The sequence below is a fragment of the Erpetoichthys calabaricus genome, chromosome 9, assembly GCF_900747795.2.
Source record: "Erpetoichthys calabaricus chromosome 9, fErpCal1.3, whole genome shotgun sequence".
Classification (NCBI taxonomy): Eukaryota; Metazoa; Chordata; class Cladistia; order Polypteriformes; family Polypteridae; genus Erpetoichthys; species Erpetoichthys calabaricus.
The window spans coordinates 184,282,470-184,308,334 of record NC_041402.2 but is presented as its reverse complement, the minus strand read 5'-3'; the positions used below and the strand labels follow the sequence as shown (position 1 = coordinate 184,308,334).

General features: G+C 41.3%; 1 protein-coding gene across 1 annotated transcript in view; it reads right to left on the bottom strand.

Annotated features, from left to right (window-relative positions):
• gle1 (GLE1 RNA export mediator) overlaps nt 1-23,378 on the bottom strand; it is a 44,250-nt gene extending 20,872 nt beyond the window's left edge. Inside the window, exons 1-9 of the mRNA XM_028808601.2 lie at nt 23,021-23,378; nt 19,393-19,617; nt 17,351-17,473; nt 14,264-14,412; nt 12,719-12,791; nt 6,211-6,450; nt 1,895-2,126; nt 1,507-1,619; nt 328-397 (exon numbers count right to left, since the gene is read on the bottom strand). Of these exons, the coding sequence (XP_028664434.2) occupies nt 328-397; nt 1,507-1,619; nt 1,895-2,126; nt 6,211-6,450; nt 12,719-12,791; nt 14,264-14,412; nt 17,351-17,473; nt 19,393-19,617; nt 23,021-23,119 (1,324 nt within the window). The 5' untranslated portion in view covers nt 23,120-23,378. The remainder of the gene's footprint in view (nt 1-327; nt 398-1,506; nt 1,620-1,894; nt 2,127-6,210; nt 6,451-12,718; nt 12,792-14,263; nt 14,413-17,350; nt 17,474-19,392; nt 19,618-23,020) is intronic.
• Between the last annotated feature and the right edge of the window lie 2,487 nt (nt 23,379-25,865).

The following is a 25,865-nucleotide window of genomic DNA, read 5'->3' as shown; positions in this document are numbered from 1 at the left end:
GCATGTTCTCCCCATGTCTGCGTGGGTTTCCTCCGGGTGCTCCGGTTTCCTCCCACAGTCCAAAGACATGCAGCTTAGGTGCACTGACAATCCTAAATTGTCCCTATTGTGTGCTTGATGTGTGTTTGTGTGTGTCCTGCAGTGGGCTGGTGCCCTGCCCGGGGTTTGTTCCTGCCTTGCTCCCTGTGTTGGCTGGGATTGGCTTCAGCAGACCCCCCATGACCCTGTGTTAGGATGTGGTGGGTTGGGTAATGACTGACTGACTGACAATTACATGAGAGGTGAGGTGAAGTCCATGAGTAAACTGCAATGACTAAGTGTACATACCTGAGATGGAAGAGATCTGACTGACTGGTATAGATGCTGCTTTCTGCAATTCCATTTTCAGTTTCTTAGTCTGCAAAAGATTAAGAAACATCAGTTAAAAAAAACACTCACAGGTACTCAGTTTTTTTTTTTTTTTTTTGTAAATGAAGATGTTGCCATAGGCTGAAATCCAGTAGAAAGTCAGAAAATAAAGTCATGACATATCTGTTCTATGTTTGGAATTTACGCATTCAATCAGTCAATCCTAGTTATTTAATAGAAGAATTGACAGGTGTAGTTTTGTATGTGAGGTTTTCTACTGCATTTTTGTACATTTATGCACATGAAAACTTAAAAAAGAAAAACACAACAACAAAATCGAAATAAAGAATACAACAGTCCTCTCAAATTCATATTTTATTTACTGCTGTGTACTGCTATCAGTTAAAATACAAGGCCTGTGCCCTTGACTTTAAATTACTTTCCGGTGGAGGGGAGTACAATGTGCTTTACAACTGATGAGATGACCATTTTGCTAGATGTATACAAGAAGAATTAGAAGTTGAAACCAATAAGGCTGCTGTGTGCTTTGTTTAGAGTTTCTTAAAATATTTTTTGTATTTCATAGGCATGTAAAGGCTAAGCTTATTGAAAGATAGATAGAGACAGACAGAGATAGATACTATATAATAGACATGAAAGGCACTATATAATAGATAGCTAGATAGATGTGAAAGGTACTATACAATAGACAAACATGAAAGGCACTATACAATAGATAGCTAGACGAGAAAGGCACTATAGAATAGATTTATACAAGCAAATAAAATCTGTTTTATTGCTACAGTAGTTATATTTTGCTTATAATTTCGAATGCACAGCATGAATATTTGAGGATATTTACTATTTTTCCTTCTAAAGTAACAAAATTTTACATTTACTTGAATAATTGTTTTCGGAGCTTACTTTTTTACCTTTACTTGAGTACTTTCAACATAAGACATCTTTACTTAAGAAAACATTTGTCTTTGTAACACGTCTACTTGAGTAGATTTTTTTTAGTATTACTTCTACCTTGGTGTTCTATAAGTACATAAAATCCAAAAATGTGTACACAAAATCTGAAATGTCGTACAGAGTTTCTGGCTGACTGTATAAAGGGCCTCTGAAGCATCCTGCGTGGCGTCTCCGCCAAGTTACCTGGGAGTCTCTGCTGCTGTTCAGATCCTCAAACGACTGGGCACACTGACTGCACAGGTCTTGCAGCTGCCGGTACCTCTCTAGAGTGGTGGGCTCGGCTTTCGTCTGCAGCCCTGAGAACACAAGGATAAGAACAGGACTACTTTCTCATGTTGGGAAATCACCTCGTGACAGGATGTATGAAATGCTTTACAGACTTCAGGTCATCTCTCTAGTGACAGCAGCAGCCATCGCCATGCTCAGCCCACTATTTTGCTCCATTTCTAATTGTGTGATCTCTCACCTGCTCCCCACTACACTCCTCATTCATTTTCCCCTCCAACCACCCTTTACATTCTCTCAACATTACATCCCCGACTCCCACTTCACTCCACTAGTTGCTCCTCACCTTCTTTTTTCACTTTCACTTTCTGTCCAGAGCTGGGAGCTGGAGATGGCTGCACAGGCTCATTTGCTTTCTGCTGCACAGTCTGCTGTTGTCTTGCTAGTTCCTCCTCTTCTTTCCTCTTCTTCAACTGTAAGGCTTGAGTAACTTCTTGCTGCATGGAGGAAATCATTCCCCTCATGTCCTGTAGAGCCTTTTCACTGTTGGACACGTCTTCAGGGGTTGGAAACTGTGTCTGAAGAAAATCAGTGATTTAGCATCAGGATGTTAATGTGGATCTCCCAACCAAGCCTGTTAGTAACCAGCATTCCATGTTTCAAGTGGTTTTTGACAGACTCTCCCATCAAGTAGAGTCTGTGAGCTCACTTTCTAGGAGACTAAATAATGAAATGTAATAAAATAATCAATAACAAAAAAAAATTTTTTAAATGTAATTCTAGCCAAGCGGAAGGTAGGTACGCTCCAACGTTAAACGCTGGCATTGTATCTGATCGTGCTCAGCTCTGACGGGAGAGCAACCCCCACGTGAGGAAAAAAGCACATGGCCATGACATCTCTGGCAATCAGGACATAGCTCTCTCTCAGAAACACTACACGTTACTCCTTTAACAATCTCTACATGATAATGTCTGCTGAACAAACAGGTATCACAGTGAAGGCAAGGTACGCTCCAGCACGTGGCGAGAGGTAGAGCGACTCGAACAGAGGTTGGCACGTGAGTGAGGAGGACCCCCCCCGCCCTCCCCTCGGTATCGTGGAATATATACAGTGGAACCTCGGTTTGCAAGTAACTTGGTTTACGAGTGTTTTGCAAGACGAGCAAAAATTTTTGATAAATTTTGACTTGATAAACAAGAGGTCTTGCAGTACGAGTAGTATGTATATGCTTTGTCTGCTGAGTGTCATGTGATCACAACTGAGCTGATGGTTCTTCTCTCTCTTGCTGTGGGATTGTGGGCAATCATCTCCAATTCTCTGTGTGAGTCGCGTGCCTCACTCATAGTAAACATTCGTACGAGCGTATACTGTTTACTACAGCATTAGCATCGTGACTGTGTGCGCGCTGTGACGTGCGAGTCCCCGTCTTGCACACTAAAACACAAAGTTGAGTCTCAGTACATTAGCAACACCAGCTTTATTCAGCTTGAAACAGACACAGTAGTCAGGCAGGGCCCTGCACATTTACAATGTTCCGTGTATCACCCATCGACGGCAGGTGCTTATAGCATGTCCGCGATCTTTTCGGATTTGCTTTTACGGTGAACTGCTACAGCGCTGGGAGACTGCGATTGCTTTGGGAAGCTCTTTCGCGTGTCGTCCCGTTGGGTGGAATCCCACAACAGTTTAGAAACTCACTCACACCAGCCATGATTCTTTTCAAAGGTAAAGTACAGGTTAATTTGTTTTATGTATTTTTACTTTATGTTTTGTATTAATCATTTTTATATGAATAGTTTTGGGATGTGGAACAAATCATCTGAGTTTCCATTATTTCTTATGGGGAAATTCACTTTGATATACGAGTGCGTTTCCGGAACGAATTATGCTCGCAAACCGAGGTTTCACTGTATATTTTAATTATATTATATATATATATATATATATATATATATATATATATATATATATATATATATATATATATATATATATATAGTGAGAGAGAGAGATTGTGGGCTGTTTTAAAAAACAGCTAAAGATTTTTCTATTTAGGAAAGCTTATTAACAAGAATGTTATAATCATTGTTGCTTTATCTGTTTTTATCTTGCGTTGCCTTTGTTTAAACTTTTATGTAGCACTTTGAGATTTACTGCTAATGTAAAGTGCCCTATAAATAAAATTATTATTATTCTTATATAGATACAGTGTATCCATATATACATAAGTTAGATATAGTTATATATAGAGAGATGCTGTGCCGCTACATGCATGCTGGTCATAGCAGAGTCGCTACATTATAATGTGTATTGACATGACAAGCATATCTCAAAAGTGATGAATGTGATGTACAGACTGTATTTAGTTCCCTTTTAAAAGGGACAATGCCTTGTATTTGCACTAAAAAAACTTTTTTGTCAGTTCATATCGGTTATGTGTGGTCATTTCTCAGAGAATGGACAGATAGCTCCGGGTATCTCAGCTAAATTTCACTACATCATGCCTGCTATTGTGGAAGCCATTAACCTGCCAAGTGAGGTGGTTCAATTGCTTTTCATATGTTGAGAGTGTACATACAAAAAATCAGAACATGTTTTTGCCAATATAAAAAGTCAAGTTGCAGCATTTTTCAGATGTAATTGGAGCAATTGACTGCACTCCTATTGCAACAAGTGTACCTAGCAAATATTAAATGTAAGTAGTGATATACTATTTATCCCCAGAACGCAGAGGAGAGGCGCTACAATCTATATTTCCTCTAAGCTGTGTGACACTTTTTAACTGTCGTGCAGGTGTCATCGTGTCACCTCATGGGAGACAAAGCTCACTGGCTGTGTTTTACTGCTCAACAGCACCTGAGGCTTAATACGGGACCCCAATTCCACTGATTGTTCTTGCAGCGTTTGCTGCCTTGTGGGATACGACAAACCCTGGATCATCATTTATGTGTCTAAGCTTCACATGTAACGCATCTCTCTATTATAAACAAAAAATCTTGGAAGGGGACAATACGTGATTTTCTTGTAGACACTTTAAAGTACCGCATGACAAGGCAGTGAGAAAAAAAAGGTCAGCTGCTGTACAGGCTTTTAAATGATCATCGCACAGCGCAACAAACAGAACATGCAGCTCGGCAGCAGCAGGAGAAAGCCAGCAGCTGATCCAACCGCATCTCCTTAGCATTCGTTCAGCCCCACCCCCCGGCCCCCCCTTCACAACGCGAGCAGCATAGACACGAAGTTGGCTGGCGCGTAGCACGCCCTGGTTGGGGGAGTGGGGGTGGGCAAGCGAAGCAAGCAGGGGGCAAAGCCTCCTAGTTTATGTGATGATTGAGATTTAAAAAGGTAAACCAAGTAGAAATATGCCCACAACAGGTTTTTTTGATGTACGTATTTTCATGTTTTTTGCCGTATGCATATTTTCACATTTCAATACAAGCAAATTTTTACAACAGAGACCCCTACTGTGGAATTTTCCACTTAGAATGTCAAGTCAGCAGTATACCAGTATACTAGGTGTCTATGGTGTCCAACAGTGGACAACAGCTAACAATATGAAAAAGCCCATGAAAAAAATCTTGTTACTCATGTCACATAAACCACATGTCAAGTCATCCAGCTGTATGCTCACAATGTCCCAAACATATGTATTGTTACTGAAACGCTCTTTGTGAACGAAAATGGAATGTACTCAGACCTATGTGAGCATCTGAATTGAAGACCCAGTAACTTCTAGTGTTGTTGCGATGGGCTTCAACTCCCCCATGACCTTGCATTAGATTAGGTGCTATGACAGACAAACCGGTGTCCCAGCTAGTATGGACACCTCTCCCTTACCTGGACAGGAGACCTTGATAACGGAAGGCCAAGGAGGAAGCGACATCTCCTTTCTATGCCTGGACGCGGAAGTGGAAGAACGTTTTAGCGACTACATCAAGAGTTGTGCCCTAACAACCACTAAGCGGCTAATCTGGGATGGACTCGGGAACCTGGAAGGTTGGCACAGTGGCCGACAGCCTGCTATGGGCAGAATGTGCCTTCATAAACTGGATGGCACCATCCTGTCTGGGAAGCCCCAGTATAGAAGTTGTGGTCCAGTGGGCCAGCCCTGCCGGGTTCTGTGGGGGCCGCCAAGAGGCGCTCTTGGATAGTAATGTTGCAAAGATCATGGTGGTTGTAAAGCACTTTGAGCTACTTTTTGTATGAAAATGTGCTATATAAATAAATGTTGTTGTTGTTGTTGTGGTCCTGCCTGACCCAGAAGTGCCTCCTGGATACAACAGATTAAGCACAAGAAGTACTCCCGGGTCTGGAGTTAAAAAGAGAGCCCAAGAATCGACTCAGGAAGAGTTGAATTCAGGTGTGGAGGAGAGTGGGGGGTGTAGAAAAAGAAAAATGAAGAAAAAGAAGAGAAAGAGTTGTGCTGCATTGTCAACAAAAGAAGCCTGCATGAAGGTATTGTTTAAATCATAAACACTTTAATTGAACTGGGACTTTGGTGGTGCAATTGTGTCTGTGGTTTTGGGGCTCAGTGGCGCCCCCTATAAGCCATAGAGGATTTAAGAACGCTAAATTTGTGTGTATTGTGCATACGTGTTTGCGCTTATGTACTTATGAATGAAGTGCCATGGCAAGACAACAGAGCAAAACAGGACAGTTACCTGTGAGCTTGCCTGTATGACCTCAGAAATGAAGCCACATAACTGGTTGCCACGAATCCTGTACTCTGACAACTCACTGCCAGTTTGAGAAACTGCAGGGTCGATAAGCAGCTGTAACTGCAGCACCTCCTCCTGGATCGAGTTCAACCTTCGCAGGCGCTCTCGCCCCTCCATCTGCCGTTGACGCAGGAGTTCTGCTTCCCTCTGTCGCTGGACCTCTGCTTCCCGAGCTTCCCGCATCTGAGAAAAAAAAAAAAGAAAGTGGGTGGACAAAAAACCCCAAAATGATCTCTTTTGCAGTTACAATGAAAAAATAAATCAAATTAGATTGCAACAAACATTTAACTTATTCTATCAACCCTCCAGAAAAATGTCAAAAGTCACTCCATCTTGGTGCACGTAATTCAAGATTTTTTTTTTTTATCTTTACTTTGCCAAACTAATCACACTGGGACCCTCACAGGCTTCAAACAAATAGATTCATCAAAAGCAAGTGTTTAACTGATGACCCAGTATGACTAAGCGTGCCCCATGATGCACTTACACCTTAGCTAAAATGGGATCACGCCTTTTGCTGAAAGCTGCACAGATACGGTAGATTCCTAGCTCCCAATGGCCATCAACTCACTTAAGTGGGCTTGAGGATGAATGGGCGTGTGATTTGACAGATTACTAGGACTGCATTTTTTCCCACTTAAGCAATACAGGAAAAGTTAGACCTCTTATAACATTGCAAGATCCTGAGAAATTAGTTCACGCTTTTGTTTTTAGTCGACTAGATTACTGTAACGCACTCCTCTCAGGACCACCCAAAAAAGACATCAATCGATTACAACGAGTGCAGAATGCAGCTGCTAGAATCTTAACTAGGAAAAGAAAATACGAGCACATCTCTCCAGTTTTGATGTCACTACACTTGGTACCAGTGCCATTTAGAATTGACTTTAAAATCCTGCTTATGGTCTACAAAGCCTTAAATAATCTTGCTCCATCTTATATTTCGGAATGTCTTACACCTTACACTCCAAATCGTAACCTTAGATCCTCAAATGAGTGTCTGCTTAGAATTCCAAGAACTAAACTTAAAAGAAATGGTGAGGCGGCCTTCTGCTGTTATGCACCTAAAATCTGGAATAGCTGACCGATAGGAATCCGCCAGGCTAATACAGTGGAGCACTTTAAAACACTGCTGAAAACTCATTATTTTAACACGGCTTTCTCATAGCTTCATCTTAGTTTAATCCTGATGCTCCGTATATTCAATTAATTATCATCATTATTATTCATGATGGCTTCAAAATCCGTACTAATCCCTGCGTTTCTCTTCTGTTCTTTTTCTGGTTTTCTGTGGTGGCGATCTGTGCCACCACCACCTGATCAAAGCACCGTGATGTCCCTACATTGATGGATTACACAGCCAGAAGTCCACATGACCGTCATCATCAAGTCCTTCCATGAGAACCCCGAATACCATGAGGACTGATTGAGGTCATTTATGTTAGGTAAAATGCCTAGAGGGGGCTGGCTGGTTTCATGGCCTGGAAACCCCTGCAGATTTTTTTTTTTCTCCAGCCGTCTGGAGTTTTTTTGTTTTTTCTGTCCTCCCTGGCTATGGGACCTTACTTTAATTCTATGTTAATTACTGCTCCCTTATTTTAATTCTTATTTATTTTGTCTTTTTTCTCTTTCTTCATCATGTAAAGCACTTTGAGCTACATTGTTCGTATGAAAATGTGCTATAGAAATAAATGTTTTTGTTCTTGACTAATCAGACATGGGGAAAAAAAAACTCCAAAATATACATTAAGAAATATTACAAGAAATTAAATACAATTAATCCAGTTAAATCCAGTTATCCATTTGCAAAAGCCTTTTAACTGCAAAAAGATTGGTTGCAATTTATTACTACTTTTCACACCTTAAATTTATGATTGGTTTTGTGTTAATACATCTTTAAATACAGATAAAACAGAGATGTTAATTGTTGGAGGGAATGATGCTGATCATAACAATATTCTGTCATCATTTAACTCAGTTGGAATCCCAGTCAATTTTACTGAATCAGCCCACAATCTAGGAGTTATCTTTGACTCTAGCATATCATTTAAAGTGCATATTACAAAGTTGTCCAAAACATGTTTCTTCCATCTTAAAAATGTTAGGAAATTAAGGCGCTTTTTAAATAAACAGGATTCTGAGAAACTAATTCCTGCATTTATCTCTAGTAGGATTGACTACTGCAATGAGGTGTTCACTGGATGTTCAAACTGTTCTCTATACAGCCTCCAGTTATTCCAAAATGCGGCTGCAAGAATTATTACAAGAACAAGAAAATACGAACACATAACTCCAGTTCTTAAATCCTTACACTGGCTCCCGGTTAAGTTTAGGGCAGATTTCAAAATCCTTCTTTTAACATATAAAGCATTAAATGGTCGAGGTCTGGCTTACTTGTCTGAACTTATCATGACTTACAAACCTGAGCACACATTAAGATCTCAAGATGCTGGTCTGCTTATGATTCCAAGGATTAATAAAATAACAGTGGGAGGTTGAGCTTTTAGTTACAGGACCCCTAAACTGTGGAATGGTCTGCCTGCTACTATAAGAGATGCCCCTTCTGTCTCAGCTTTTAAATCCCGGCCGAAGACTCACTACTTCAGTTTAGCACACCCTGACTAGAGCTGCTGATTAACTGTACAGACTGCATCTCTGTTGTTAGTCATTAGCACTAAAACATAAGTAACATGATAGTTATAATTGTATACTAACCCTCACTTATTCTGTTTTTCTTCTTGGTACTCAAATGTGGCACTTGGTGCCACGGCCCACCTGCCAAGTTGTTTTGCCTGCCTAAGGAAAAGTCATCCCAGATGGAGGATTGCAGGAATCGTGGGAAAGAGGGGTCCTTTCATCAGATTGGCTGGCCCAGCACTGTTTCAGCCGTGGAATGGCCAAATGGGGGAGGCAGCTTGAAGGATGAGGTCTCCAGGACTCTACACAAATCCAAATCTTATTATGAGATATATCATCTACTGTTAAATTCTACTCTGTACTTCTAAAATTTATTTTTTTTTATTTCTTACTATATTGAGGAATTGTTCTGTTCTGTGTACTGAAATTGTATTGTATTGACCCCCTTCTTTTTGACACCCACTCCATGCCCAACCTACAGGGGTCTCTCTTTGAATTCCCTTTCCCAAGGTTTCTTCCATTTTTCCCTACTAGGTTTTTTTGGGAGTTTTTCCTTGTCTTCTTAGAGAGTCAAGGCTGGGGGGGCTGTCAAGAGGCAGGGCCTGTTAAAGACCATTGCGGCACTTCCTGTGTGATTTTGGGCTACACAAAAATAAACTGCATTGTATTGTATTGTATTTGTGTTAGAGTATAATCTCTCTATTATATAAAAAAAATCCTGTGACAAGACAAGACTTTTTTGAAGAGATAATTTCAAGTCACACCCTCCTCTCAATATTCACTCACGCACACGGTCCTTTCACCTCTCATTTGTGTGAATGCTTTTGACAGACACAGTTCCTGCTCTCTTAGCTCTTATAAATTTTTATGTTTTCCTCACTCTAAGTTCCCAATTAAAGAAGACGTATTCTGTCCAAATCTTATTGAAGAATTTCATCACGAAGGGTTATCAACACAAGAAATGAATACACGGGCAATCCTAGCACCGAGAAATGATGAAGTCAAATGAATTAATGCGAAAATTGTCAATTGGTTACATGGCAAATTAGTTACATGCATATCAATAGACTCTGCTGAAACAGTTGGTGGTGATGGTGCGGAAGATGACAACATCAACTTACAATATCACAAAGAATATCTACAACCGTTAACACCGTCTGGTTTTCCACCGGCTGAATTACTGTAGAAAGAAGGATCTATCCAAGAAAGGTAATGTAGTACATCTTCAGGGGATAACATGAGACACCAAAGAAGATGTAAATATGCCATTCGTATTAAAACGTTTACAGTTTCCCGTTAGAAGAGCTTTTGCCACGACAATTAACAAATCACAGAGACAAATATTCAAAAAAGTCAGTTTATTTATTAGACCGAAAGAAACGAAATTCACTCATGGGCATTTATACGTTGCATTGTCACAATGCAAGTCCAAAAACAGAATCAAAATTTAATGCCATATTGACGAAAATTTAATTCAAAAATTTGTTTTAACTGAAGTTTTACAGTAAAAGGGTAAGTTTAAAAAATATTTGAGTGTTAATTTCAAAGCCAAACAGAACAAAATTGTATAACGCAACGAAAAACTCGAACGCAACATGAAACAAAATTTACTTTCAAATTATTACCTTTTACTATTTTTTAATATGGTTAATTACTCTCTAATGTAAAATAGTTATTTCTATTATGCATATGTAACAATTCCCATGAAAATAACAATCTGTTTAAATTGTACATCCGCATCCCCATACGTGACTGAGCGAGTAAATGCTACTTTTAATCTCGACTGAACTAAGTGAGCAGTTGAGGGGCTGGTGACTATGGGAATGGGGGGGGTTGACTCGTTCACACCTGCACAAACGCACAACTCTGCTGCCGTCAGTGTGTCCCCAGAGTTGACCATGTACACATGCTCTGCGGTTTCGTTCACTTAAGATTTTTGTGTATATACGCTGATGAGGACTGCACAGAATAGCCACACAAGATTTCTCTTACAGGCTGTCTAAAAACCATCAAAACAACACTTTTGTTTATTGGACAGCAGGAAGACACAACACCTGCTGACATTTTGATGCTGAGGCAATTGAGGAACATTGCAGCAAAGAAACGAGGAACATTAAATTCACTAAGAGGCTGTATTACAAGTGATACTGTACCATATACTGTAAATTGGCAAACTCCTATGTTCTTAGTTTTTCATCTGAAATGTCCGAGGCCATGCGTCTTTAGTTATCCTATGTAGAATTGGTCCACATTACCTCAGATAATCGGGGTTCCACTGTATATAATTTGCTACTCTGCTAGGTTATGATAAATGTGTTCCAAACGTTTTCAGGTAAAGAAGACAGGAGTTTTGAAGGCAACAAGTAATTCTCACTGATCATGGCGCCTGACAGTGGCTATGTGTTGCATATTGATTAGCACATGCATGTAAGACATTAGAAAACAGTAAGGACCTTAGAAACCTGTTAAGCTTGTGGTGGGCTATCTGTGGCCTTGAACAGTGTACTGTGCGTACTACACTTTGGAGGAGCTACCTGTGCCAAATGCTCTCTTCATAATGGCCTAAACTGCAAATAGGCTCAGTAAGCAAAATAAAACAAAATTTAAATATGTGAATGCAAATTTTTTCCCCCAAAGTGAATTATCATTACATGCTTTGCTTGTGCATGAAAGTCTAATAACTTACTGTGAAAACAGCACATTACTGATCTACATGTACCTTATGGCAATATATCCTGAGGTAGTTAATACAATTATGGAATACAAGTTTGCACATATTCAAACAATACCATATGAAATATTCTAAATACTTGGCTGGCAGCCCTGGGAAAGACAAAAGGGCTCACCCAGTTGTGTAAATTCTGCAATATTTAGCGTAGCTGAATCTTGACACTTAATATTTCACAACATTAAAACAAAAAACAGCAATACTACCCTATTGGGCACATTTCCATGGCAGGAACTTTGTTTTCAGGTCCCAATAAGTTTCTACACTATTTAGGCCCTGCACCACGTAAACCTTTTGCAGAATATGTGACATGCAAAGAAGAGTGATGCGGTGCGAAGTGAGGCGCATTCAGGAGTTCACGGGGGACCTACACACCCCCTGCACTTATTGCATCGATGCATGGCACGACACACCACGGAGCTGAGCTATGAAGAGTGCTGCAGTGCGATTTGTGGCGTGACTGGGGGCTCACATGGGGAGATTACTGCTTTACTGCAGTGTATGGCCAGGAGAAGGGTGATATGGCGTTAAGTGTGGCGCGTCATCATCACCAGTAAGTCCAAACTAGTAGCAGATTTGTAAGATGGCGCCAGGGTTTGTGGTCAACATATCAGTACAATTCATTGCTCGAGCCTTTCCCATGTGATAATTTCTAGTTAAATGAAAAGTAAATACCATGGGGTAGGATCTTAAAAAAAAAAAAAAAAAAAAAAAAAAAAAAAAAGTACCAAGCACTACAAATGTCCCAAGTTCCTGCAGTGGGAATGCAAGAAAGGTTTCGGAGTTTCTAAAATGTCCTCGGTTCCTGAAAAAAGTCGCTGCGGTGGGTAAGCGCCAACTGTGACTCAAGTAATGAATGACATTGGCAATTCCACAGACTGGTATACAGTAGCATTCTATATTGCATTGTTATCAGTGAATAAAACACAAACACATAATACAGTGGGATTCATCCATACAGTTGTACATCCTTGAATTACTACTGAAAGTGGCACAACTGATGGGAAATCTTAGCCGGGAGCCTTTTCAGAAAAAGCCTGAAAAGACCAAATAAAGATTTCCACAGTTACCCCCTTAGTACTGTACCTTTGCTCTAGTACGGTATTCTTCTCTCATCTTTTCTCGTATCTTCTCTTGACGCCCCAAAGCTTCCTGGGAGCTGAAATTCACACAAACAATATTGTTAAGACAGTTGCCATACCGTGGCATGCACCGTAAAGAACTACAAGTAGTCAAAGATTTAATGAACTGACTTAGTGTTCAAAAAATGAATAAATTAGGGTCAATCCAAACAGAAGACAAACCTCAAGTTAAAAAAAAATGTCACCCATACATTCTCACAAGATAAAATGCTTCTATGCCAAATTGTGAAAAAGGCCCATCAAGCTGCAGAGAGCCTCTCATGTAACATCACACAGGCTGGTGATGTGGGTCATCGGCCTACAGGCTCAGACACTTGCGACCCTAAGAGCAGCACACATCAAACAATTACAATAATATGAGGAGGTTGGTGTGTCGGGGCAGCCTAACACTGGGGAAAAAAAGATGAACTTACAATTTCCATTACAGTGGACTCCAGAGCTTCCATTAGGTCTCCCTCTCTCAAGGACACAAATTAGATTCTTTGTTCATCCACAGATCACTAGAGCTTTGGCGGTGAGTCTTCATTTTGGATCCTACCCAATATCTTTATGACAGTGACATCGCACTGGTGCCATCTTGGATTAGCTATCATCCTGGCTACCACTATTCTGTGATGCTTTCCGGTGGTTGTGACCATATTGTTTATAGCAATGGAGCACAAACCCCAGGCATGTGATCTAAAGTCATTGTGTCACCCTATCTAAAATGGTGGCATGAGGAATTGTTATCGGAGAACTGAATAATTACTAAAAAACACAATGAAGAAATAAGAAAGACAGACAGAAGTTCACTGGAGAGCTTTTATTTAATTGACTTCAACTTGTGTTTTGGTGTTTGATGTCCAGTGCCACACACATGCGATTGGGAGGTGGCAAAAGGGCCTGAATAATAGTAGTAGTACCATGCCAGACCAGGGGGTGGTGAGCAGTACTGACTTTCTCTCTCAATCCTCTGCAGACCATCCACAGGAAATCCCGCTAGGTCCTGGCACCTTTGAGGACATCACTTCTGGTACTGGCACCTTTGAAGATGTCATTTCTGGTCCCGATGATGCCACTTCTGGTTCGGGTGCTATTAAAGACATCACTTCCAGTCCCAGCCTTTAAATCTGCCATATTTGCACTCTTAAATCAGTTCTGTTTTGGACTCCAACCCGTGAACAACTCAACCAAAAATACCCATTTGCAGCCAAGGCATAATACATGGGTGGCTGCCCCAAACCTTTTTGATTTCTGTGGTCTGTTATTGTGACACCAGTTTTAGATTGCTTTATACTGTTTCCCCGACCCCAGCCTGTTAGAAGACTACATAATTTCCATTTCATTTTCCCACCTTTATTTCATGTCATCCTTTTTGGCCTCAGAATAACAATAAACAGACACACTTCTTTGCCTGGCATTCATAACAGCTTTATACTTTAAATATCTAATAGGAGGAGAACAACTGATATTTCCCTAATACTACCACATGACATGTCTGTGGTCTTACCTCTGCTCCTCCACATCTCGAAGCCGCTGCAGCTCCTGACGCTGTTTCAGTGCCTTCAGTTCATCAAAGCGTTTCATTTGCTCAAGTTCTTGGTTGGCAATGTCCTCCATCACCAGCGCCTGGGTCTCCTGCCGCTGCATCAGCTGCTCCTGTAGAAGTGCATACACACACAGGTGGGACGTGGCATTCCCCAAGAAACCATTGATCTTGCCTGCGAACCCCCTGGACTCAAATTATGTTTTTGATCTTTTTATAGGTTATGTTTTGTTCTATAACTGTTTCAGTAGATTGTATTATATTTGTATTAATGTATTTGAACATCAACCTTGTGTCCCTTGTGGGTGGTACCACAGGAGGCGGCGCCACCAGTAGTCATTATCTGAAGCACCACCCCCACCTATATCAGGCCAGCAGGGAGAGGAGTGCTTCAGTTTGTCTTTACTGCTCTTATTGCAAACATCTCTCTAACAACTGGATTTTCTGTTTTTATTATTGTGGTTCTCTTTCTTGACTAAGGACTTAGAATTGGGACTGGCACTGTTTATCGCAGGTTGACTTTGGGCACAGCCTTTGTTCCTTTTTCCAGATATGAACGTTTTGCACATAAATCTCATTTTCAGAAACTGTTTGTTTGGGAACCAAATGTTTTTGACAGTTTCCTCTTCTTCCTTCTAATCTTTTTGTTAAACTGTCTGAGAATTTTTTCAACAAGTGTATCTCTGTTTATAGAAAGGCCTCAGTTTTCTCCAAGGGCCTACATTAAGGAGACAAGGCCTCATCTGGCTATTATACAATCAGATGGCTTTAGCCAGAAAAGCCTTAGGGCCCGTTTATACTTCATGCTCATCATGGCTGCCACGCCTTCTCAGCGTTCATTTGACACATCCTCAGAAATTAACGCGATGTGTGCACGAGTTGCAGTAATAGCAAAAAGTCTGGGGGGCACAGTGCAATAAAGTCGGCATGTGACGTTAGTCTCTGTTTACTATCTACATGTGACAGAAAGCCTCTAGGAACGATATGCACGCTTCAAATGTTTGATGAATGGCTCGATGTGGTGAAGCAAGATGCCGACATACAAATGCATCTGTGGAGCTTTTATATTCAAGCGTCGCATATTGTCCAATGTAATGACACAATACGTTTTAAAAGTCTCACATACCATCTTCTGTGCCGTCTTTTTTTTGCACCTTCACAACAGAATTAGAATGAATGGCAGCGTATTTGAGAAAATTTATACCTGATATCACTTTCATGATGAAATGCATTAAAGCATGTAAGCCAAGTCTTAAGTTATTTAAATTCATTTAACTTAGTTTAAATAATGAATACTATTAATGATTACACGAGTTGGGGCGGCACGGTGGCGCTGCTGCCTCACAGTAGGGAGTCACGTCCCTGGTATTCCCTGCCTGGAGTTTGCATGTTTTCCTGGTGGGTTTCCTTCCAAAGACATGAAGGTTTGGGGATCTGGTGACACTAAAATGACGCCAGTGTGTGTGTATGTGCTTGTATTCACCTTGTGATGAGCTGATGCCCCATCCAGGGATTGTTTCTGCCTCGTGCCCAATGCTAGCTGGAATGGGCGCATCCCGGGATTTAAGGATTTAATCATTAAACATCCTTTACAGAGATATTGTGGCAAGGTGTCCTCGGAATTTAGTTTATGTTTCAGGTATTTCACAACACAGTGAAGCCAAACGTTTTCTCACCATGAAGATAACTCGCACTGCCACCTGGTGGAATCTTCCAGATTTACGTAAAGTACGCGCACAAGTTTAAACAGTACAACGCTTTTGTATCAGTAGCGTCCGCTGGAGCACACGTTGTGTTGCGCGAAGTATAAACCTGGCCTTAGGCTCCACCACAGAAGCACTGGCCACTAATGGCTGCTGCCACTAATTTGACCCACCCCACCTCAGTTACGTGGTTTGCTCATACACTGTGAGTCAATGACTGATTTAACATGTACCTTATCCCTGTCAACGGGCTACCAGAAAATCAGAGTTCTCAGAGTACCTGTTCTCATCTGTCAGGATACTTCAAACTTTACACAAACACAGACCCACATTCATGTGCACTGACAAATAACATCCACACTGCTGTCTGTGCACCTCCGTTTTTTTGTAGCCATGGCACATGGACACATGTGAAACACACAAAGACACCACCAGGAAACGTACAAAACAGGAGGACACATTCGAACGGCTAACCATCTGAAGTAATCTTCCCAAAAGAGTATGCATACATGGAGGTGTGTGTCAAAACCCGCGACATCCCCCTCTAGTCGTGCGCTCCATGACAAATGTGGTCAACTCCATCTCATTGCATCCAGTGTGCGCCTTGTTCACTACTGGTCTGTCACGATTATGACATTTTTAGTCTGACAAATAATTGCGATTAACGATTTAGTTGTCTTTTTATGTTAATTGTGCACCACTGTTATAAAGTAAGCCTAATAAAAGTTTAATAATACGCATACACCTCATGAAGAAGAGCCATTAATTTGCATTGAACACTGGAACATATAAACGAAAACTGAAACGCTGTAACCAACGTCTCTGGGCTGTTCAGGTACTGGACATGATTCTTCCTAAGCAGTAGACTGGAGTGACTGTGCCTGTTGCACAAAAAAAGGACCATTGCAGGGTCTTCTTCCAGAGGAGACTCGGGTCCATTAATGTGTGTAACACTCTGCTGAAAATGTTCTGCTACTCCATTATAGTCAGTGTTGTGCTGTTAGGATGGTAGCACCAGGTTAGGGAAGGCCATATGCCTGGATAAATGAATCAGGTAGGTTAGCCATATTACAGGAGCGGAGACACATATTAGTGCCACCTAACAGCAAAGACAACTTTGGGTATGTTACCCATCATCCCCCAGACTACACAGGTGCTCCAGGAGTCACTACCTCTGGAGCACCACAGAGAATATTGACTCAGAGTGTCTCCTATCGAGAGGGTCCTGTTGAATGTAATGAAGATTTTACAGTCTCTGCCGAAGCCCCCTTTCCAGTGTACACACACACACAGACACACACACACACACACACACAAACAAACAAACTAGAAGCTTTTCCCTCCTTACCTTTGCCTTTCCCCTGTGAATCTCTTCAAAAAGGCAGATACAGCCCTGAACTTGTGTATCATGTGGAGACAACAGGGCAGTTTGTGTGCTGGGGTCATCCTGTGGCTTCTCCTCATCTGCAGTCTTCCGAAGAAGACAAAAAAAAAAAAAATTGTTAGTTAAGGACGACCCAACTTATTTAATCCGTCTAAATCACAGAGAGTCGGATCAGATTGTGCAAATGTCTTATTTATTTGATTAATCGGACATCAATAAACAGCAATACACAAGAGTAGGATAGAAGTGCTTTGAACATGGACAACAGAGATGGATGCTCTTGTAATGACCGCCTCCTAATCAGAATAAAGCCAAGACCACTCAAATATATATATTTAGAAGAAAAAAGAGGAAAACAATAAAAAAGAAAAGCAGCAGCAGCTTAGCAGGAATAAACAGAAGGAGAACACAAAATACCAAATAAATTAGAGACCCTCGTAGGACTGAGCTAATCAGATACTCATCCCAGTCTGTCTGGTGGGACGATTCAACACACAAAAGTTCCAAAGTACTCCCAAGTCTCCCCTCTCATCTCTCGCTTTAACATTTGCCTCTTTTTCTTCTGCTTGACCCACCTAGTGACTCAAAGCTCAACCGGTCTGTGGGCTTGAGTTGGTTTTAAAGGTTTTACTTTAGCAACTCAGACACCAAACTGGAGTCCCCCGCAGCAACTTCAGTGGTCATGAAATCTGAACAGTCAGTCGCCTTATGGTGGCCAGAATGGTCCCCTTGTCACCTTAACAGTTAAAAGGGTATCCCAGTCCTGGAATCACAGCATGTCCTATGTGGGCTTCTTAACTGTCGCCCAGCCCTCTACTGTCTTATTTCATTCTTTTCTTCATATGGCAGGCAGGAAGTTCACAAGTGGTTGGGTTTCAGGTTAACTGCAACCAGGAAGTTGAATAGAAGTGTCCTAAAAATCTGTTTAGAAACAATCAGTCCATCTTTTCCCCCCCAACGCCGTTCCGCTGTTCGACAAGCGCCGCGTACCGGTCGCGTAGCTTCATTTAGCCAGGGAGCAGGTCTCCCCTTATTACAGTGTTATCGTGAGCGAAGCCATTGAGTCTAAAACCAGACAGACATATAAAACCCTCCTCGCCATCATGATGAAACAACGACAGCAACTTCCCATCATAATGTTCCTCAAACTTATCAAGAAACACCGGCACGAAACCCCACCAGAAGACCACCCGTCAGAAGATACGAATCCTCCTGAAGAAGAGGCGCCACCCAATCCTCTGTTTTGCTGTGCAGTCATTATCTTCATTACATACCTTCATCGAACTGCACAGCAAATTCATCATCATCATCAATAAATATCATTCATTATTGGCGAGTACCCATACATTTTATTGTATTTTTATTACATTATTACGTATTTACCCTACTTATAACAAAGAAAATGACAGCGCATACCAAAGAAGACACGCTTGCATGAATTACAGTACATACAGTATAGAGGTAACATCGGTATTTTACATTCTAACACTGCGGTAGACACGGCAGTACAGGACTGTACAGTAGACGGGTTTACCTTTACATTCTGTTTTTCAGGCTAATGTATTAAGCCAATTTTGAAATGAAATTAAAGTGTTTTGGGGGCATAGTTAGGGTTTAAACTATAAAAATAGGCATTTCTAGGCATTTTTTTTTTTACCACATCCAAAATTTGTGGTTTTTCACAATTTGCGGGTACTCTAGGAACGTAGGAATCTAGGAATCTGGGGGGTCGACTGTATACATCTGTGACGGAATAAAAAACTAATTGATTGAACTATTCCTGTCTTCCTCAGGGGGTTTCTTCCACAGCACCAACATGTTAAGTGATCTTCTCAACATTCCATCACAGTGTGAGACAAAGTCAACCAGCACACAGGCTGAGGAATACCCAGTGACCCATCTGCTCACCTAACATTCAACTACTTATGCTTTTAATTAGAGAAAAAGAGAGAAAAAACATAAACCCATATAGCTGCACAGAGACTTTTTTCAACTTTATTCCTCACCTGCACTTCCATCTTCGACTCCTCCTCCTCCTCCTCCTCCAGCTGCTGTTCTTCTTTCTTAACCTCCTGACATGATGATGGGGAAGGTGAAGGAGAAACAGAAGGACTGCCCGAGAGACCATGGATCACACGGAATGAGGAGTCTTTTTCATGATTAAGGCGCTCGTAAACCCAGTCAGGTTGAGGAGAAAGGCCAAGGATGAAGTCAGAGTTATCTTGAATGTCCTACACATGAGAGAAAAAAATCTGGACGTGAGCGTCAGTAGGCTTTGTGCCCGAGGAACCAAGCTACCCAAACTAAAACAATTCAGCAATTCTTTACCGCTCTGATGCTGATGTTTCTGATCATAAAAGAGGTCATTATGATAACAATTGACGAGAAGAATTGCAAAATTACGGTATTTGAGATCCTCTCGAGTGCTTCTTTCTCTTGCACGATTTGGCTCAAACCCTAATCAGCTCATCGTCACCTCATAACAGGCTTAAGTTTCGAGTTTGGTATTTTCCCATCCAGTAGTTTAAGCTCTAGACCACAGGTGTCGAACTCTGGTCCTGGAGGGCCGCAGTGGCTGCAACTTTTCATTCTAACCATCTTCTTCATTAGTGACCAGTTTTTTGCTGCCAATTCACTGTCTTAATTTTAATTAACTTGACTCAGGCCACTTTGTTTCTTTTTCCTTAATTAGCAGCAAAACAAGAATGAGACACAAAACGAGCTGCCCACACGACCAGCTATCCACAATATCTGAAAATAAAGAAAGGTGAAGGTCTCAGTAAGGCTGATCTCTCAGATCACCAAAACATTTTGACATTGGTGTTCATAGAAAAAACAGAAAGTCAACAATTTTGGAAATGTCTGCTGTGGCAGAATGAGAGCAGCAACAAGCCATGGAATTAAAGAACAAGTTTAATTAACAGCAAGAATCAGCTTCTCATTAAGAAACTGAAGTGAAATTGGTTGGAGTTTGAAGACCCAGTTTAGATGGTCATCTGTTGGCTCGTTTCACGTCTCATTTCTGCTTGGCTGTCATTCGATGAAGAAATTAATAAAGTCAGAGCACTGAATCCTTAAAACCAGGGCTATTAAAACAAAGGGCAAATGAGTTAATTAGCAGTGAAAACTGGTCACCGATTAGGAAAAGGGTTAGAATGAAAACCTGCAGCCACTGCGGCCCACCAGGCCTGGAGTTCGACACCCCTGCTAGACCGTCATCAAGAAACTGTGACACACATGGACACACCCATCATCAAGATATCGATGTTTTTGGTATCAGGGAACCCTAAAATGTCGAGACTGAAATTTTTGACGAATCTAAAGCTTTCGCTCCTCCCCCATAGATGAGAGGTTATGGTGGGAGAGGACGCAAAACAAAACGTTTCCTGCTCAGTGCTGTTGCTCCGTGTGTGTGTGTGTGTCACAAATGGCAGGATTGACACAGGCCAAGACAAAACACAAGTCAGGCACCTCTTTGAGTCTCCCCGTCTCTATTCAGGTGGCACATAACGTTGTTGCTGGAGCTGTGGGAGATCTTAAAAGGTCAATTGAAAGCCTCACCTCGGGCTGGGCCTTGCTTGGGTGGAGAGATTTTTGTGGAGTACGAATAATTAGCTGCTGTGCCCAAGTACTACAGAAAGCATCTACTCTGGGCGTTGGGGTGTGTGTGTGTTTGTTTAATGGTGAGCGGGCGTTTTAGCTCGGGGGTCAGTAGTTTTGTTGTCTCACGGATTGCTGCAGCTCAGCAGGGCAGTGGTGGTTATGCTGATTCAAAGGTGATTTGTTCCAAGTTCATTTAAAATTGCCTCAAATCACGTTGCCACATTGCCGTAATACTCATGCTAATAATAAATTAGATCTGCCTCATCATCAAATGGATTTCAATGAAGGTCTACCAACAGGAAACTGCAAGTTTTTTGTTTTAAGGAAACTAGAAGTTACCAATTACGTTGACTCCCTCAAGTGCAACACACTTAGTTGTTTGCTTTCTACCATCTTCTTGGAGCGACTCAGTATGCGTTAGAACAACAAAATTCTTACTTTGTAGTGTTTGATTGTGGCTCAGCTATAACACACATTTTGCCGTTTAATTCTCATGCGTGCCAACGACATGTGGCTAAATATCATGCTTAGGCCTTTGATACCACCTCAGTTAACCTCACACTGTCACTCCCCTTAAGCCGATTACCACCTTACACAAATTTCATTCATGGGGAATGTCAGATTTGTTGACCGCAGTTGCTAATCTCGTCGCTGCACCGTGTCAGTTTACACATCTCAAAAATCACACCTCATGTCACACCAACCAGGCACCGATCCTCCAGCACAGTCGTACTCGCCACTTTAACTGACAGCCAATAACGTGCCGTCTGCTGGAGCCGCCGCTGTGTGAATGATTAATAGCCGTGGTGAATCAGCCACAGTGTCAACCTTTCTTTTGCCAACCCCCATTCTGTTTAATTTCTTAAAACACAACACTTCAGGCAGGGGGGCATCGGTTTTATTTGTGAGGTTCAAAACACGCACATTCGTATTTCTCATTGCTTAACTGGATAGAAGGAGGGATAAATAATTTGATACAAAAGGCGCTATGTAGTATAAGGTACATAAATAACAAGATGCACTTAGATAAACAGATAGAGCTATGGACAGACAGAGAAAGCATTGTATGACATAAGGATAGATAGATAGATGTGAAAGGCACTATATGATAGATAGATATAGATAGAACTGGAAGGCACTATATAATAGACAGACAAGAAGGCCCCTGTATGAAAGACAGGCAGAAAGATAGATAGGAAGGGCACTGTGAGACAGACAGGGTGGGAGGGAGGCAGGTTGATAAATCCATTCACTTTCTGCACACCTCACTGTGTTGTCGATTTTATTTTAAATGGATAAATTTGCCTTTTTTGCCCATCAACCTACACTTACTATTCCATAATGACAAATTGAAAACATGTTTTGGGAAAGATTTGCAAATGTATTCAGACTCAAAAACCGAAGTCCCTCATTCCCACAAGTATGCAGACCCTTCATTCAGTACTTCGTAGAAGCCCCGTTGGCAGCAGTTCCAACCTCTAGTCTTCTTGGTAAGTCTCTACGAACTTTGGGCACCTGGATTTTGGCAGTTTACCCCAATTGTTCATGCGGATCCTCACAAGTTCTGTTGGAATGGATCAAAAGTGCCCTTAAAGTGCCATTTTCCGGTCCACACTTGATCAATGGAGTTCATTACGTCTGGGCTTTGGCTGACGTGAATACACTCCCGGATTTTGGTTTCATTTTTTCTCCACCCAATTAGCTGCTCAGTGTAGGTCTGTATACTGTATTTGCATTGACGCATTTCTTAAACTAACAGCCATTTTAAAAGAGCCTTCAGTGCTCTCGGACTCTTTTGCTAATGTTTTTCACGCACAGGACCGCAGCCGTAACATGGAGTTCGCATTCCTTTATTATGTCTGCCGGCAGACTTTGAAAGATTCTCTGCAATACCAGCCAGGCGTTTACCCATCTGTTTACAAATGTGGTCCCGTTCCAAGCTGCCTTGAGACCTGTACGTACAGTATACCGACTGTAGTTAAGTGTCCTCACGCACAATCGCAAGCCCTAAAACCGGCAGCCCCGCCTTACCTCGATAAACCAAGGACCCTCCGGATTGTAGGTCAGCTTTCCTTTGCTGGAGTTACGGAGAGCGTCCAGCGTCTCCATGCAGCGGTTATCATAAGGCATGATCGTGCAGAACTTCCTAAAGCTTCAAAATAAAATTAAAAAAACCTAACGAGACAGGAACAGCAACAACCCACGGCAAACGAGGAGCGAAAGTCTCGAAGTGATGAATTTCCGCGGTCACAGGTCACAACAGTTCCATCCAATCACTGTATGCTATGCCTGGAGCGTTGCACCAATCAAAACCCACAGATCATAAAGTCCCTCCCATTCCTTGTTTAAACAGTCTGAAGCGGCATTTGGGTCTGGAGGCAGTGGCGTAGCGGGCACCTTTCAATGGGATGCGGTTTTTTATTAATCGTATTTTAAAATGTGCTGGTTTGAATAGCTGACGATGCCAAATTGTCCCTCTGTAAACTTATCCCCCAGTAGCCCCTGCCCTTGGCTTCGAATTTGCCAGAATAGGCTCCGGAGCTCGGGACTCGATGAATTCGATTAAGTGTGATAATGGATGTATGGATGTATGTAACGTTACGTCTAGTTTAGCATATCATAAATTATATTAATGTTTATATAGGAAAGTGGACAAATAGTGATGGACTGGCTGCCTCCTCGGGCTCCTTCGTCCCTCACTGTATACTGGCATTTACATGATATAAGTTTTGATTTAAAATATTTGAATGGAGAAAATAACGGATAGTCTGAATACAAAAATCTTAACTAGACCCTTTGAAAGAATAAATGTTTTTCTGCATACAACGTGAAACTCGATGTAAGTGTTTTGTTTTTTATTTCAGGTTTTTCATTCCTGAAATTTATTATCGTCTCCAAAGCCTCGTGTTGGCATAAGCAGCGGAGGATGAATCTTCTACTGTCAGCAGCGAGGGCGGCCAAACGATTCATGTCCGAGATTTGAAACAACAAGGCAGAGGGTATGGAAGAATAAGCTAAGCATCTATTTGACTATATACGTTTAAGATGAGCACTGGAAGTAATGATTGAGACTGGAAAATGACACTGGAGATAGCTGAAACCTAATTGCATGATTATATGTACTTGCGTGTATTTTTATACTTATATGCATAATTTTATATGATACTTTTGATGCACCTTTTCAGCACTTAATTTTACTATCTTGATCACTTGCTGTATTTTTAAAAAATGGAACCTGCTAGATTTAGCCACCGATACAGTAAAGCCCTTAGAAACTGGTAGCACTAGAGTTACCATCCTGAAATATTATCCCATAGGACTGGGTGGAGGATTAGCAATAAGGGGGCATCATGGTTTAAAGAGACGGAACACAAAGGAGGCAAGCTGCCAAAAGGCATATGGAGTGTAAGGTATGCAGTGGGCATGGATGAGCAAGAGGGGGATAAAAATGGCAAAATACCATTAAGGTGTTGTTCATTGGCATAAGGAGGAGTGTTTAAGTATCTTATCAATGTCAAGTTTTGTACAAGGAAGTCTCCATGCCCAGGAGTAGAGTCTTTCTCTGCGGACAGAGCACAATAATAATAAGGTGTGATTTGGAATCGGAAGGCTTTGGACTCTGTGTGAATTTCTGTCTTGGGATGATATTCTGTGATGAGGGTTCAGTTGACACCTCTGACACATGGCGTGACCCTGAGCAGGCCCTTCACTTGTAAAAATACACTGGTAGTCAATTGTAGCATAGCTCTGAGTCTGCAAGGCCCAGATGGAGTCAGAGTTCACTATATGAAGGCAGGATACAATGTGTCTTATTGTAATGTTGGCATTCAAATTAAATTCAATACACTAGTAGTGCTACCTGTCCCAGATGGGTTGAAATGTTTGTGTTAACGATTGCAATACACCATCTATTGGAATGTATTTTGTAATGCATGCAGTAATAAAATGCATTGTTTGTCATTCCAACAGAAACATTTGTACAAATAAAATACACTGAAACAAATGTTTGTGATACGCCATCTGTTGGAATAACAAATGCATTGCATGTGTCTCTAATATGCCACTTAGTATGGAATTTTTCAAAGCAGTGTTAATGTTTGTGATGCGCCATCTATTGGAATGATGAATGTAATGCATTTTGTTTTTTTGATATAATTTATTAGTTTCCAAGGGGACATTGTTTTATTTGCATGATCTTTTAGGGGTCAGAGTGTAGGGTCAGCCATTTTACAGCGTCCCTGCAGCAGTTTTCAGGCTAAGCGCCCTAAAGTCAGCTCAAATTGAACCTGCAAATCTCACACCACGGCAACAGTGAATACAGCAAACAGAATCGAGGTTGTTTTCCTCCTCATCCTCACCCTCAAAGTCTCTCCCAAGCAGACAACTCTTTCCCGGTGTGCTTTTTTTTTTTGGTTATTTCTCTTATATAATTTCTTTGTTAGTTTTTGTATACCCCTTGGGGTCAGCCATTGTACAGCACCCCTGGAGCAATTGCAGGTTAACATCCCAGCAGAGTAGGATCTCTTTTGACAGTAATGGGGATTTGAACCGGCCACCTTCCAGATACCAGCACTACTTCTTAGCCTGACAGCCACCTGTCCACTCTTTATCAAAACTCTTCTGCAGACGCACAATAAAGTGGGCTCTATGCTTGTTCAAAAACAGTCCCAAGACTGAAGTTACCTGATTATGCTGACCTCCTTTGTAAGTCACTTTGGATAAAATAAATGTAAGCATGAGGACAAGAAACACAGCAGTAGAAACCGAGTGCAGCAAACAAGAAATACATTAAGCTTACTGCCCGGTATAGAAAAGTATATTCTTAAAGCTGATGATTTGCATATACTCAAAGGGAATCGTGAGCATATATGAAAAA